This window comes from Saccopteryx leptura, chromosome 3 (assembly GCF_036850995.1).
Source record: "Saccopteryx leptura isolate mSacLep1 chromosome 3, mSacLep1_pri_phased_curated, whole genome shotgun sequence".
NCBI lineage: Eukaryota > Metazoa > Chordata > Mammalia > Chiroptera > Emballonuridae > Saccopteryx > Saccopteryx leptura.
Genome location: NC_089505.1, coordinates 329,850,620 through 329,867,189, shown reverse-complemented (window position 1 = coordinate 329,867,189; position 16,570 = coordinate 329,850,620). Strand labels below are relative to the sequence as shown.

Genomic DNA, 16,570 nt, shown 5'->3' with positions numbered 1-16,570 from the left:
CCCACCAATGTAAAATAAATATTTTTCCCCATTTTGGTTTTTATGCAGTCCTAAAGATTTCCCTGCTTTGCTTCACCACCCCCTTAATCTACCACCAATGTATTTCAAGTTACACTCCTGTGTCTTCTCCTTTGATTCTAAATGCATAAAAGAAATGGCAAAACTGCCATTCTCTGGATCATTTATTTATTTATTCATTTTAGAGAGAAGAGATAGAGAGGGGAGAAGGCAGGAGCAGGAAGCATCAACTCCCATAGGTGCCTTGACCAGGCAAGGCCAGGGTTTTGAACTGGCGACCTCAGCATTCCAGGTTGATACTTGATCCACTGTGCCACCACAGGTCAGTTCTGGAGCATTTTCTCAATCTACTGAGATCTTGTTTTCTGGCATTTCCTCAAAAATTTGTCTCAAATTCTTATAAAACTTTTCTATAGGTTTGGATATTCTTTTGTCAACAAGCTCATGGGACCTGGTTGCTCAGGTCCATATGCTGAGAGAAAGAGTGACAGTATCAGAGACAGAGACTATGGTCAGGGTCCTAAAGGAAACTCATCCAGGACACAAGACTTGAAGAAGAGTGCAAAGAGCATGGATTATGCCTTTAAGTAGAGAAATCTTTCTCATTAGTGAAATATGTCCTAGTGAAGTTCCTGGGCTTTGGCCAATCATGTAAAACTGCTCTTTTGAGGCGAGTTAGGGAGTGGGTGGAGGTGCTGTTAGCATGGGAACCAGACTGAAGTGTATCCCCTAGTCTAAATAGAACAGTAGTTAAGACTATGGCCATGGGAGAACAGCGCTGCTACCCACTAGCTCTGTGACTTCATACAAGTTATTTGGCCTCACTCCTCGGCATCTTCTTCCATGAAACATGAGTAAGTGAAGTGATGATGAGAATAAACTGAGATAAGGCACGCATAGAGTCCAGTAAATGTTATTTTTGTTACTTTGAGTTCTGTCTCCTAGCATTATTCTTCTTCATGTTAGCTAGAACCTGAAAAAACCTTCAAATGGTGGCAGAAAGAATAGGAACAGAATAATTTATAGATCAAACTACAATATTCTGCCAATTTTTCCTCTTAAGAACTTGCCACTTGTCCAAATGCCCTGATTTCACTTTTTTTCCCCAAGGTAGTGTCAAATACCTATGTGGAAGCAAAGCTGAAGTTCTCTCGGATTTCCCCTCCCCCAATTCTACCTTTTCTCCACAGAAGGGTAAATATTAAGTGGAAGAAAATAAGAGTATAGTACAGTTCATGTAGAAATAAGGTCTAAATTTCTATCCATTTATTTATTTATCTAGTTTCTGTTATTGCTTATTTACTTGTACATCTAAAAATCAGACAAAAATAACATTGATTTAGCATGCCCAATCCACTTTTTTTCCCTCCAATTTTGTACTCTCAGATGGTCCCGGTGGGTGGAATCCTGGGCAAAGTAGCTGGGACTCCGCTGGATAAAATTTGTCTTTCAAGTATGCTTTTTGCTGGGTGTAACAGATTTTTTTTGTCTAAATATTCACTCAAACTTAAATGTTATTCAGTTGAAACTTTTTCTAAGTAGTTGTTTTCTCATTTGGCTTCTTGTGGGACAGAAAATTTAAGAAGCCAGCTTCTTTTATTCAATAACAATATTATTGTACTTACCCAATCAATATGGATTGAATGCTCCCTTCCTCTCCAATCTTTACTTAGTTTGTTTTCTTTTCTTTTCTTTTTTCTTTTTTTTTTTTTTTTTTTTGCATTTTTCCGAAGCTGGAAACGGGGAGGCAGTCAGACAGACTCCCATATGCGCCCTACCGGGATCCACCCGGCATGACCACCAGGGGGCGATGCTCTGCCCCCGTCTGGGGCATTGCTCTGTTGCATCCAGAGCCATTCTAGCACCTGAGGCAGAGGCCACAGAGCCATCCTCAGCGCCCGGGCCATCTTTGCTCCAATGGAGCCTCTGCTGTGGGAGGGGAAGAGAGAGACAGAGAGGAAGGAGAGGGGGAGGGGTGGAGAAGCAGATGGGCGCTTCTCCTGTGTGCCCTGGCTAGGAATCGAACCTGGGACTCCTGCACGCCAGGCCGATGCTCTACCACTGAGCCAACCGGCCAGGGCTTAGTTTGTTTTCTTTGTGTGCCTCCTGCAGACCAATGAAAAACAGTTCATAGTGGTTATTGCCTAGGCATAAAATTCAGTTCTTTTTAGAGTGAAGAGTTAGGTTTTTATCAATGGGAAAAAGTACTATAGAATTGAGAGGCTCTATGATATGCTTAATTTTTACCGACATAATGTTTCTTTTGAGACCAGTCGGCAGACTAGGAGAAAGCATGGATAATTCTGAAATGCAGATAATTCACAAGTTTCTTTTCTTGTGTTTTAGAAATACACTCTTTGGAGATCTCTTGTTCTCTTTCCTCAATCCCTCCATCCTCTTTTTCTTTCCCCACTTATGTTGCCATCCCTTCCAGGCTAAGCCCAGATGGAAAACTTAATGGAAATGCAGTGCATCATCCAGGAAATGATGATATCCAATGTTCTAGTTCCAGCTCTGCCATCTACTAACTCAGTGGTAGTCATCCTTCTGGGTCTTAGCTTCCTTATGAATAAATTAAACAGAAGGTTTGGGTCAGGGCACCTGGAACTAAAGGAACTCTAAAATCTGCGGACTCCACCTTTGCCAGCGTAGGGTTCAGTGGGTATCAGCGGCTGTTACTTGGATAATCCCCAAAGCAGGTAATTGCCTGCAGGATGACAAAATGGACTCTTTTGACAGCAGTCTGGCCAAATTGATGCTGGTGCCTTTGGCTGCTTCCTGGAGCCACCAGCCAACAGAGATGAAGCTGGCTGGAAAAGAGGCTGGAAGTGTTGGAAAGGCCAGTGTCATCTCCCAACACAGCATCTGGGAGGTGCCCATGTCCCCAAAAAGAGGTCACTGAAATCCTTCAGCTGGTGGTGCAGTGCAAAGTGTCAGACAAACCAGGTTTTGAATACTGACTCTACCACTTAGATGAGCTGTGTGACCTTGGGCAAGCTCTCTAGCCAAGTGTCCTTTTTCTCCTCCATAGAATGGGGGTGCTAGTATATCCATCTTGCGGAACTGTGGTAAGGACTGAGGTACTGCAGAGGCCTAACAGTACCTACAGATAACACGTACTCAGAGGTACTTGGTAAATGGTGGTAGTAGAAGTATATATCATCTACTACTATTACATCCCTTTATGCACAGGAATCTGTGTGTGGGGGTGGGAAGGGGGTCGGTGGGCCCCAGGGTCTGGCTCAGGGCTCCTCCCCATGTCTGGGAGGCACTGATGGGCTCCACGCCCAGGCTCCTTGCCCACGCTCCTGGCACAGAGGTGTTGCTGATTGGGACCCTGACGAAATTCCCTGCATGAGGAGCCTCAGCGTCCTGGCCCAGAGCAGGAGGGCTGATATTTAGCGCAGTCTGGTGAAGCCAAATTAAGTAATTTTTCTAAACTGCCCCCTTCGAGGTCTTTCCCCTTTTCTTATCACTCTCTGGATCCCTGTCCGAGAAGGAAACAAAAAAGTAGTGCAGGGTTCCCCTTCCTACCCCTTCCGTTGAGAAGGTGACAGGGGCGAGCACAGGCAGTTTTTCTCGCAGAAGATCCGGCTAACAGAATCCCTGTTTGTTTGTTTTCAAAGCTGGGGCCCCAGTTCAAATTTGACTTTCCGCCATTCTTTCCTGTACAGCTTGCAAGTATTTCGCGGGGAAGCTCGATGAAGTAGCACTTAGTGTATTTTTCCATCTCCCCGCGTCCACTAGGTAAAATAACAATAAAAAAAGATAATAAAAAATAAAATGGCCCGGCATTAAACTGTCGTTATTTTTTAAAAGGGGAGAGGGGTCACATGACTGCGAGTAACTGATTTAGCGAAGCGGCTGCAACTCGTTTGCTGCAGAGCCGTCCTCCCGCCCGGGGCGCTGACGTCACGGAAAAGCCCCGCGTGGGCCGGCGGACCATAAACCGCGGGGCGGCGGCGGTGCGGGCGCGGCACGGACGAGCGCCCCGTGGAGTACCCCACGCTCTGCGGCCCGGGCTCGTGGCTCGCACCCGCCGCGGACGCACAGATACGCGGATGCCCACCTGGCAGAGCCAGGTAAGGGGCGCTTCTGGAGGAACCCTCCGGCCGCCGCCAGGGAGAGACTGGGGAGGGGTGGGCGTTCCCAGCCCCTAACTTCCTAAGTTGAGAACTGAGCCCCTGGAACTTGCTGTTGCCGCTGTGGTTTTCTGGGCAGAGGCGGACTTTAAGGTGCAGAGAGAGCCATTTGTTATCAGCAGGTTCTTTAGTTCAGTTCAGTGGAAGGGTCACCTCCTCCTACAGACCGAGTGTGGTCAGAGGGCAGCCCTCAGTGATTCTTAATGCTTCTGTTGTTTGAATGCAGGTGTGCCAACTGAGGCACTGCTTATAGGATTTAAAAACCGGCCGGTCATCCTGTCTAGAGGCCGACGTGTTGGGGTGTGGAGTGTGTGGAGAGTGTGGGAAGGGGAGTGTCTGCGCTCTCTTACTTTCAGGAGTGAATCTTGCTGACTAAAATGAGAATGCATCTGCTTTATTTCAAGTAGCCTGGCAGAACAGACCTCCGTGCCAGGGGAGGGGGGCTCTCGCAAAGGGAAAATTGTTTCCAAGTTGTTGAATGTCATTTTAGGAGAGTCTTTGGCCCTCTGGTTTGCTTCAAGAAGGTGGAAATCTGAGTTGAATTAAAGGACTCTGGGAGCGGACAAGGTTTCATAAGAGTTAAATCTTTTCTCTGCAAACCGGATAGGTCTGAGTGTGAGCAAATTAATTCCCTGCCAGAACGACAAGGCTTGGAGCTGGGATGTTTTAAATGTGGTATTTGTGGGCAAGTGGGCAGAGCTGAGGCATAAACCTCAAACAGAAATTCTTTATCCCCGCACCAAAGAATAGCTTATTCAGGCAGCTGGACAGCATCAGGGCAACTTGACTAAACATGGAATTCCAATAAGTGCTTGTTCAGTCCAGCCAAGGGAGTGATGTCATTGCCACGTGTTTCCCACCAAGGCACAAAAGCCTGCTGGATGCTAGCGCAATTAAGAGTCATGTTTAGACAAGAGCAGCTAACCTAGCCCACTGGTTCCCAGCTTCATTAACTAGTGGATATTCAAGCCTGAAGGCTGTGTGTGGTTACTTCTTGCTGCTTCTCAGTCAGCTCTGAGTGGGGGTCCCAAGGCTTTCATGAGGATGGAGCAAACTTCTAGACAGTGGGCGATGCTAACGGTACTTCTCTGTCTTTGCCAGTGACGGTCTGCCTGGGGAGCTGGTTACTAGTTGTGCGTGTGCATGCGTGTATGTATGTCTAGTTGAAAGCCTGTTTGATTTGGGGACTGTTTCGTTGGCGTTCCTCATGTAAGGACTACTTGGGTCTCACCCCACTTAATAGAATATTGCTGATGACTGTGTTCGAGTCCCCTGAGCGCTTGCTCGTGCTTACTACTGCTAACATTTTGATCACTTTGCTCTCCAGGACCCAACGATGACTCTGAATAATGTCACCATGCGCCAGGGCACTGTGGGCATGCAGCCACAGCAGCAGCGCTGGAGCATCCCAGCTGACGGCAGGCATCTGATGGTCCAGAGAGAGCCCTACCAGTACAGTCGGCACAACCATCACCCTGCTGCCCCCGAAGATCACTGCCGCCGGAGTTGGTCCTCTGACTCCACGGACTCAGTCATTTCCTCTGAGTTGGGGAACACCTACTACCGGGTGGTGCTCATAGGGGAGCAGGGGGTGGGCAAGTCCACTCTGGCCAACATCTTTGCGGGTGTGCATGACAGCATGGACAGCGACTGCGAGGTGCTGGGAGGTAGGTCGGCCAGCCCCGGTGGGCTTCTGTCCATCAGCAGTGGTCAGGCAGAAACAGCCAGGGGGGGGGCTCATTTATCTGCAGAGTTCAGAATTGCGGTTAGGAATTCTTGGCACTGGCTAGGGAGCTAAGTCCCCAGAAAAGCCCTGGCACAAGCCCATGTGATAATAAAATGAAAATGCTCATAGATAAAACTCTGGGCCAGAAGGCTCATTTCTTAGATTCCAGCTCCAAAGGGACTGGGGGGCACTGATTAAAGAGAGCAGAGGTAGAGGGTCAGGCTCCCACTTCTAGCTTTTGCCAGCTCTGCCCTGGACCTTTCCAGAGGTCAGTGTAGATGCAGCTTTTTTTCATGGCTATTCCTAGAACCAAATTGATTTGAAAAACCAATTCATCAATTTATTTCTACAAATATTAGAGTTTTTTGAGGATGTAAAATAGTTTAAAATCTGTATTTGAAATAGTACAATTTTTAAAAATTTTAAATTATAACAATGATACATATGTTTGTATAGAGTCTTACAGTTTTTCAAGACAATTATCCTTGTATGAGCTCATTTAAAATATTTATTATTTAAGTCCCTCCTATTTCCAAAACAGATTCGAGGTGACATAGTCTCCAAAGTGCATGTATGCCTCAAATATGGGTAAGGCATAGTGCTATATTCTGGCAAGTGAGATGAAGATCCTCATTGTCAATGGTATTCATATAGTGTCTTTTAGCCATGGCTTTCATCTTAGCATATCTGATCAGGGTGGTTGCATGTCTTTATTCACAGCTATAGAAATGAAGAAAGAACCCTCCAGTGCTTGCCCAAATGGCATAGTCTGTCTCTAATCTTCAGTTGCGACTCACAGCTGAATCACAAACTCCAGAGAGTAGGAAGGCACCTTAGTGATGACTCAGTTCTGGCCTGCACTTGTTGCATAGGAGTCTTGTTCCATCCTTAGTACTGTCTGCCTACTTCCACTAAAGGTTTATTGTTCTTGACTGTCTCCAGTGTCAGGGAATTCACTGCTTCATAAGTCATGCTCCTGAACTGGGTTATAAATGATGACTCTTAAGAACACTGATTTCTCTTCTCACGCTGAAACCTCAGGGACTATATAGCTAAACAAGAATCAAGGGAGAGATAGTGTCAGTATTGTACAATTGCTTTTCTCTTTGTGAAGGCTGGTGGATGACCATGGCCATAGAAGAAAGGGAGTAACTAACATCTAGAGTGCGCATTTGCAATGGGAAAGGCACTTTATTTGGGTACCTTATATTTGCTACTGTTTATTTTGGTCCTCACAAAATTTCTGTACTCATATGAGTAAACTGAGTCTCAGGAATACCAAATTGGTTAGCTGGGATTAGAACATGTGGGTTTTATTACCTTATTTTGGTGGTGTTCTCATTCTAGCATTGACAGGGAACCTATGTGCCAGATACGGTGCTAAGTACTTCCAATAAGTGTTTTTGATCATGCTTATGAAAACTGAACCAACTTGTTACTTATTATTCATATTTTACAGGTAAAGAAATGGAAGCTTAGGAAGTTAACTGACCTTCCTAGGGTAAAAAAGCTAGTCTATGGTATGGCCAGGATTCAAACCTAGTTGTTAAACACAAATCCTGTGTTCCTTCCCTGCACCCTGCAGCCCTTGGAGTTAGCTATTAAGTACAACAGCATTTTGGGCTGAGTTCAGCTACATGCTTGGCTCTGTCTGAGGCTCTGTGGTTCCCAGTGATGAATAAGGCACAGCATATTCTCTTAGGGAGCCACCAAGTGCCGGTGGCTATCATTCAGAGCAGGATAAAATTCATGGATACCTTAAGAAGTAGCGATTAAGTGCTTTGGGATTAACATAAGGAAGAGATTAACTGAAAGTATTTTTTTTAAAAGTGGAAGAAATTGTAAAAACTAGTGAATAACAGACTTTCAGTAATGTTTGTCAATTGGAGTGGAGTGGTATTATGTGGAGGACAGTATTTCTATGGGCATGGAGGTTAAGAAGACCAACTTGTACCTGGAATTTGGGAAGGCAGGCTTCTATATTTGGGAAACCTCTTTGTTTAATGGTGTGTGTGTGTGTGTGTGTGCGCGCATGTGTGTGTAGTTTCCTTTATTTCCTTAAATAGAGAATCTTTGACAAGTAGCTTCTCAGGTGACCATCTAATGTGTCCTATTTGAGTAACTTAATTTGTGCCATCTAGGATTACGTCCCATATCTGTAGGTGGCTGTTGGAATCACTAGTTGGCTTTATGTTTCCCAAGGGGAGGATTTTCCAAGGCACACCCTACATCGTTCTTTCTTCAGCATTAACCTTAAAAAATTTACACAATACTCTCATCACTATTTTCTCCTAATAAAGATGGATATTATATGGTTATATTGCAATAATTGTGCGACTGTGTACACATTTAGTGCTGCTCATTTATTTATTCATCCATTCATTCATTTCTAAACAGGTATGAATGTTTACCGTGGAACTCGGTGAAGTGCTGTGGGGACATGCAGGGTCTTGGGGCTACTTCCCTAATGATGCTTACGGTATATGCGATGGAGATCAGATACACACATACTATAAGTCAAGATAGAGTGTGATAAATGTCTTGAAAGAGGTCCAGGAAAGTGCTGTGGGAATTCAGAGAAGAAAAGATTACTCCTGGCTGTGGAAATCAGAGAAGGGTTTATGGAATAGGTGGTCTCTGAGCTGGACCCTAAGGACAACTAGGACCTGGAAGTTTTCAGATAAGCGAGAACGCACCGTACATGCACGCACTAAGTACCTGAGTGAGCATTGTATTTGCAGGCTGATGATGTGGTTCTGGATCCCAGCTTCGACACTGAATTAGCTGTGTGCTCTTCATGATAGGCTATTTCATGGATACTAAGAGGGTTGAAGGAGAGAACATTAAGCATGTAGCATGGTGCCTGGTACATAGCAGGTATGAAATGAACATAAAGATGATTCTGAATCTAACATTTCCTTTCCCAGGGCTTCTCTTTCAAAATTGGCACTTTCATTGCTTGTCATCCCCATTCACTTTGGTCACTCTTAGCTGGGGCCCTGAGAATGCAGAGGAGACACGAGCCACTAATGGAGAAGACAGTATTTTTGGAGTAGGTGTTCCTTCCAGAGTTCCTTGGGATCGCTTGGGCTATGAACGTGAAGAGCAGTTGAGGGTTTTAGGGGAGAGGAATGCTGGAGCCTTAGAACTTTTGAGGGGCTGCAGGATCCAGTTCCAGAGTGTGACACAACTGTGCACAGTCCACACATAGCATTTGAACCAGTCTTGGGCAGGGAGGTCCTCCAAGCACCATGGGGGTCACTTGAGGAAAAACAAAGGTGCACTAACCCAGGGGAAATGGCTACTGACCACAATTGCCCAATCATAGAGCCATTCTACTCCATCAGGATGATCTCTCTGAGGACAGAGTGTGAGTGCACACCCCTAGTTTTCATGGACAGCACTGGAGCAATGGCTTCCCCAGACCCAGGTTACTGAGAAGCGGTAACAATCAATGGGCTTCAACCCTTTCTCCACACACCTTAACCCAGGGCGAATTTCAAAGGACTCTTCTATAAGTTCCTATTTCCCCTCTGTCACCTGATTAGCAGGTAAAAAAGCTGAAAAGTGAGTGATTAAAGGAAGAAAAGAAAGTAGAGTTTTGGTTGCTGGTAGGCCCTCTCCATGTTATCCAGAAGGCTGTCAAGTAGGATGCTTTGTGTGTTTGAATACTCCTTGGGGTGTGTAGCCAGAAGCAGTATAGAAACCCAGGTATGGGCACAAAGCAGGGTGGAGATGTATTGTTTTAGGTTCCAAAGTTTCCAGCACAGTGATTTTCAGGTAGAGGTAAGTTTGGACAGAATGCACCTGTCAGGAACCTTCCAGAATGGCAAGCCATTTGGCTCTACTTTTATAGCTGTAACCCTTAGTCCATATTTCTTTGTTGTTGTTATTTAGTCCACTTTTTCTTTTTCTTTTTCTTTTTGTATTTTTCTGAAGCTGGAAATGGGGAGGCAGTCAGACAGACTCCCACATGCGCCTGACCAGGATCCACCTGGCCTGCCCACCAGGGGGTCAATGCTCTGCCCATCCGGGATGTTGCTCTGTCGTGACCAGAGCCATTCTAGCGCCTGAGGCAGAAGCCACGGAGCCATCCTCAGCGCCCGGCCATCTTTGCTCCAATGGAGCCTTGGCTGCGGGAGGGGAAGAGAGAGACAGAGAGGAAGGAGAGGGGGAGGGGTGGAGAAGCAGATGGGCGCGTCTCCTGTGTGCCCTGGCCAGGAATTGAACCTGGGACTTCCGCAAGCCAGGTCAACACTCTACCATTGAGCCAACCGGCCAGGGCCTAGGCCACTTTTTCTTGACTTGTTCTGATATCTCTTAAACCAAGAGATGTTGTTTTTTTTTTTCCTTAGCTATTGGAATATAGTATGTTCTATTTTAATTACTAGGGATTCAAGCAAGTCCCTTGTACCTGTTTTTGAGTGGTAGGCTGAGTACAGGGAAAGCTTTTAGAGAAAGCCCCCAAATCTCCATCTGTGCTGCTCTGGCTTTGACTTATCCAGCTATTTGGTTATATAAATTTACCTCTTGAGGTCATGAGGCCCCGTTCTCTGGTAAGCCAAATTGTGCAGCCCACTGTGATCCCACTCATGCTGAACATTATGGAAGGCAAACATGATGGGCATAACAGGTTTTTAATGACCCAGTGGGAAACAATGACCATTGATTAGAAGAATGGCACCTAAAGGAGGTGGGGAAACTGGCAGAAAGACAGAGCCATTCCCAGTTAACTTGCTTCTCACTTGTTCACTTTTTTCTTTTCCTTTTCTGATTCTAGTTCCTAAATAAACATAAACCAGGAACATTGCTTTTTAGAAACCCCTTACTACAATAAAGAAAAGAAATGTCTTGGCTTCCCCAGTGTAGTAATTCTTTTAAGCTAGGATTTACCTATAGCAGGAAACACCAAGTATGGCAAGAGCCAACTGCCTCCATCTGAAGAAGTGATGATAACAGCGAACATTTATTGCATTTCTACTTTGTGCCAGGCTAATATATGCCATTGTCGTTAGCCCTAAGGTGTGGATGCTTTTTATCAATGACACTTCACAGCTGAAGGCCCAGAAATTTTAAGTAGATCATCGAGAGCCACATAGTTAGTAGGGAATGGCCCTTGGATTCTAATTTAGGTTTGCTTGTACTTACAGCCACATTGCTATCTTTACGATTCATTCATTCATTTGAGAAGTATTTACTGAGCACTTACAATATGCCAGGCATTGTCCTGGGTGCTGGGGGTTAGAGCAGTAAACAGCACAGATGCACATCTATGCCTTAACATTCTGGGGTGAGAGAGGGACATAATATAGTAAAATAAAGTAAGTTAAATGGATTGCATGTTAGATGGAGATAAGCACAACAAAGAGCAATTAAACAGGAGTAAGGAATATTAGTAGAGAAGAGGTTTTGCAATTTACATATATGGTTAGGGAATGCCTCAATCAGAAGGAGGTAAGGGAACAAGTCTTTTTGGATACAGTATTTGAGGAAACAGATTCCAGGCAAAAGGAACAGAAAAAAATTAAAAAAAAAAATTTGTAAAAATTATGTTTCAAAAGAGGAAATTCAAAATAGGAAACTTCATTGTGGAAATAGAATGAGATGGGTTCAGTTGTGGAGTTGATGGGAATCTTTCTTGCAGAAATTCTGGTTAACTCAGTTAATCCCCTGCCCCTCAGATTTTTCTGTGCTGAAGCTGCTCTGGCCCATTGTACTGTGTTTGCCCTTCAGCAGTCTGGACTCAAGTGCAGAGAGGAAAGTTTCTGTTACCGAGTAGAGCTGGAGGCTGTAGTGCTGCACTCGAGATAGAAAAACAAGCCTGTGTATACCAATGAAACTATTTTTTTAAGGAGGAAAACTTCAGCCAAAACAGGAATAGTCTCAAGATATTTTTCTTACATGTCGCAAAGAAAGAGAAATGTCTCTGAGCTCAAAGTTCCTGAAATTGCCGGTGAATGTTCAGTAAGCACGCCACTGCAAGGTATAGTGGACTTCCATGTAAGGCTTATAGACGAAGCTTACGGTTCCACGGGGCAGTCAGTGTTTCCTCATGGCATCGGAGCTTGAATCTGAGTCAAAACCTCTGAAGGAAGTGTATACTCATACATGATTTTCCTATATAAAAGATCCAGGAAAGATAAAAATGAATACCTTTCACTGTAAGTAGTTTAATGATACAGATTCAGAGGACTTAGGTGTTCAGCTTGTAAGTACTGGAGAAATATATGTAGAATATTGTTGAAGGTGATAAAAATAGTAATTTGCCTTTAAGACTATCTGGATATTTACATAATCAATTAAATGTTTAGTATATTTATTTTCTAGTAAATTTTTATATGATCCTCTTATATAAAAGCGTTCCTGTGTGCCTGACACCAATATCACTGTTCTTTCTTTTCTAGAAGATACATATGAGCGAACATTGATTGTTGATGGGGAATGTGCAACAATTATCCTCCTGGACATGTGGGAAAATAAGGTATGTGGAGCCCAGAGCTCTGTAAATGCCTTCAGGGTTTGCCTTCCAACAGGCCGTTGGGATGAGCGTGACCTTGCCCTTGTTGGTGTTCCAAATGAGGAGTGCTCATTTTCTTGATGAAAAACTTTTACTTCTGAAGTATGAGACTGTTCTAAGGAACAGGTCATTTCACAATGAATTCTGAATAATAGGAAAGTTGCAGTGATTTGCCCTTAGTTCTACTAAAAAATACAGAAAAGCATATTTATTTGTTTTAGGGAAAGTTACCAACAAATACGAATGGTAATTTTAAACTATATAAGCCACATTATATGAAGTTGACAGTCTTAGTACTAGCCTTCAACATTTGCTTTTTAAAAATCTTGGGCTTCTTACAAGAGGATTCTTAGTTTTATCACTTGGGAAAGGGAAAGGGAGTTTTTTGGAAGTTAGAAATAGCACATGTTTAGTAGTTTAGCTAGAAAGTGAAAATAATGTTTGACAGAGTCCTTGTATAATTTATCAGCTCAGTTGGACAGTAAAATCCTTTTGGCATAAGTGCTTTATGGGCCAACAGTCTCTACAGCCATGAGGTGTCTTGCAGGCATGCAAGACCAATGCAGCATTTTGGGAAGTTAGAATAGTTTTCTTTCTTTTTTCTTGTTTTAAGTGAGGCAGACTTCCGCATATGCTCCAGCTGGGATCCACCTAGTAACTCCCATCTGGGGCCTATGCTCAAATCAACTGAGCTATTTTTAGTGCCTAAGGCTGACATGTTTGGACCAAACGAGCTATACTCAGTACCCGGGCCAACGCTTGAACCAGTCAAGCTATTGGCTGTGGGAAAGGAGGAGAGAGAGAAGAGGGAGAGAAGCAGATAGTTGTTTCTCTTGTTTACTGACTGAGAATCGAACCCGGGATGTCCATATGCCAGGCCAACACTCTATCCATTGAGCAAACTGTCCAGGGCTGGAATAGTTCTCTTTTTTTCTCATATCAGCAAGTATACGTGTATAGTATACACATATTGTTTCTTTGCAAACTGATGCCTCATTTATCAGGCCAAGCTTCACTCATGGAAGACCTTCTCATTTCATTAGGGGGAGAATGAGTGGCTCCAGGACCACTGCATGCAAGTTGGGGATGCCTACTTGATTGTCTACTCCATCACAGACCGAGCCAGCTTTGAGAAGGCATCTGAACTGCGAATCCAGCTCCGTAGGGCCCGGCAGACAGAGGATATTCCTATAATTTTGGTTGGCAACAAAAGTGACCTGGTACGGTGCCGGGAAGTGTCTATTTCAGGTAAGAGGAGTGGTGCTAATACCATGGGAACAGTCTCCAGGTCACCTGCATTTTCTTTCCAATAGGTATTCTTCCCTTCCTCTTTCATGAAGTTGGAACCAGGGACTCATTAAAATACGTGATGGAGTTTTATGTATACTCTTTAAGACTCCTACATTCCCAGCCATCATCTTTGTGCTGGGTGCTGCTCCCTTGTTCATCTGGTCTACCTGCAGGATCCCATTCTCTCCACACTGGAAGGTTTCCCTGGAATTCCTTCAGGGGTGATATTCTCAGGGATTTATTGGCAGTCCCAGACCTTTTTCTCTTGGTCCTTTCTATTTTCCAGGGAGAGCTCAATAGTTCAGAGAAGTAGAAGCAGCATTTTCATGCAAGAAAGATGGTAACTTCGATTTAGGGGAACTGTGAGAAAGTTTCATTGAGGATAAGACTTCTACTCAGGCTTTCTCTACTTCTATAGACCCTAGAAACACTCTTTGCTTTCTGAATGTCAGTTAAGACATGTTTATTGGATTTGGTACAATAGTAGAAAAAAAAAATACTGCATTGTCAGGCTTGCTCAGGAGAAAAGAAACCTGTTAAAGGCGTAACAGACACAGCTTGTTTGTGAATGTCTTATTCTTAAAAAATGAATGTCTACAGTGATTATTGTTTTTCTAACCAAACCTCGGACACATTATCATTAAACACAATGGGACATTTGCAATTGAGACTTCCAGAAAAGCTTGTTTGTATAGTTTGCAGTAACTGTGTTGTATATTTGTGAATTCCTCAAAATTTTTTCATAATTTCCAAATGCTTTTTTTTTTTTTTTTTAAAGAGAGAAAGCCAAGGAGTAGGATTCTTATTTTCAATTCAGGAGACTGGGTCAGGAGAAAGACTTAAGAATATGAGCTTGAGAATGAAGCAGGCCTGGATTTACATCTGTTATCCATAGGCGGTGTGAACTCCCTCAGGTTTTTAAAGGACCTCTTTTCCCCCAAGTTTCGTTATCTATCTGAGAGGGATAATGTATTTTTCAAGATTGTGAGCATTAAAAAATGTTTATGAAGCAGTTCCCAGCACATAGAAAGTGCAAGAAATTAAGGCTATGGTTTTTACTGTTAAAATAAATATTGCTATTTTGATGAACTAGTAGCTTCATAGTCAATTTGGTGGACCAGATCAAAGCCCTCCTCTCTTGCTTCCTGTGAAACTTCTTGCTTCTATTTATGCCCTGGGAGGACATGTGTCACAGTGGCCTCTCATACTCATTGCATGTGTGACTGACTCAGAGTTACTGTGAGGGCCATCTAAAATCAGGAATCCTCCAGTTTGGCTGTTCGCTGTGTGGGATCATACACTGCAGCCTTTCTAAATTTTTCCTCCCTCCTCCCCCTCCTAGAAGGGAGAGCGTGTGCTGTAGTGTTCGACTGCAAGTTCATTGAGACCTCTGCGGCTGTCCAGCACAATGTGAAGGAGCTGTTTGAGGGCATTGTGCGGCAGGTCCGCCTCCGGCGGGACAGTAAGGAGAAGAACGAGCGACGGCTGGCCTACCAGAAGAGGAAGGAGAGCATCCCGAGGAAAGCCAGGCGCTTCTGGGGCAAGATTGTGGCTAAAAACAAGAACATGGCCTTCAAGCTCAAGTCCAAATCCTGCCATGACCTCTCTGTGCTCTAGGAACCCAGCGTCACCCGGATGTCCCCCTGAGGGACATCGTTGAAGTCCATTGGGACCGATAATCTATATTAGATTGGATCCTTAAATATTGTTAGATGTGGCTTCCCCTAGTGCACCTGGGAATTAATGTGTTAGCCTATTGGGCAAGAAAATGCATGAGAAATGACAGATTGTTGTCCAGAGTCAGTATTTATTTACAGGAAAAGCCTGACCTTGCTACTTGAACACCCAGGCTCATTAGAGGATGTGTTTGGTGTTTACCTGTGTTTCCTCTTTTTTTTTGGATAGTAGAGAATTGAAGCCTTAAAAGAATGCCTAGAAAAAGAACTTTTCATTATTAAAAATTTCCCCAGTGTTCTGATAAGTGAATTTGAGGCCAATGGGTCTTAAACAAATATAGGAACGTGTCAAAAGGTTTATTCAAAGGAGGGAGAAATTCCTCTTTGTTATATTCATGGAGCTAAGACTGTGGAATTAGTCTCATCATCATCTTAACTGTTACTGCTCCATCATACTGTGAAAGGAAATGATGGACCTTGGTAGAAGGTCAAGCTTGCAAACAGTTTTGTTCAGTGCCCACAGCTGGGGGTCCAAAACTTTGTGGAACTGGGAAGTGATACAGGTACCATCATGGGTTCAAAAATTATGTCTTGTGTGTCTCATAATTCAGGGGAATATATTTTAATTAAATTTAATTTAGGTCACCTTTTATGTTTTATTATTATTACAATCATAGGGCCATTATAAAAATATTTTCAAAATCTGAATTATTGATAATCTGGAGTTCAAAATGCCAACTTTTTGAATACAATCAAAGGTCTGAAGTTTTACAATACACAAAACATAAATACTTTCAGTACTTTGAGTTGACCCTTGTATGCAACAGCTCTGCTCTATTTATTGTTATTTTGCAAAATAATAACCATTTTAACATTTGATAAAGCATATTTATGATGTTTCTTAATAAGAAAAATGTTCATTTTATTACCATTTTCTATGTTTTTCAGAATATGCAAGTTTTTGCCTATGTCTTATAATAAAAGAAATAAAATCTTTCAAAAAGTCATTCTTAAATGTTTTTCCTCTACAAGCAAGATGATTATGATTACATCTTTTGATATAGCTTTTAGAATAAACACATTCTAAAGAAATATACCTATTATTTTATTTCTTTTTATTAGCAGTAGCCCAGTTTTTATCTATTTTAAAAAGTGTCCCTGACATCTCTCTTTTCGGAACCATGATTCATAGTAATGGCAG

At 43.3% G+C, this 16,570-nt stretch overlaps 1 protein-coding gene across 2 annotated transcripts; it reads left to right on the top strand.

The window, feature by feature from the left end:
- The first annotated feature begins 3,980 nt into the window (after nucleotides 1–3,980).
- Nucleotides 3,981–16,361, top strand: GEM (GTP binding protein overexpressed in skeletal muscle). 2 transcript variants are annotated; one of them, XM_066379130.1, is made up of 5 exons: nucleotides 3,981–4,100; nucleotides 5,488–5,827; nucleotides 12,291–12,367; nucleotides 13,447–13,651; nucleotides 15,036–16,359. In XM_066379130.1, exons 1-5 carry the CDS (start codon nucleotides 4,080–4,082, stop codon nucleotides 15,308–15,310), a joined length of 918 nt encoding a protein of 305 aa, XP_066235227.1. In that variant the 5' UTR covers nucleotides 3,981–4,079; the 3' UTR covers nucleotides 15,311–16,359. The 2 variants fall into 2 exon arrangements, with proteins under 2 accessions (XP_066235227.1, XP_066235226.1); XM_066379129.1 differs by lacking the exon at nucleotides 3,981–4,100 and adding an exon at nucleotides 5,079–5,240 and having other exon boundaries at nucleotides 15,036–16,361.
- The last annotated feature ends 209 nt before the right edge of the window (nucleotides 16,362–16,570 follow it).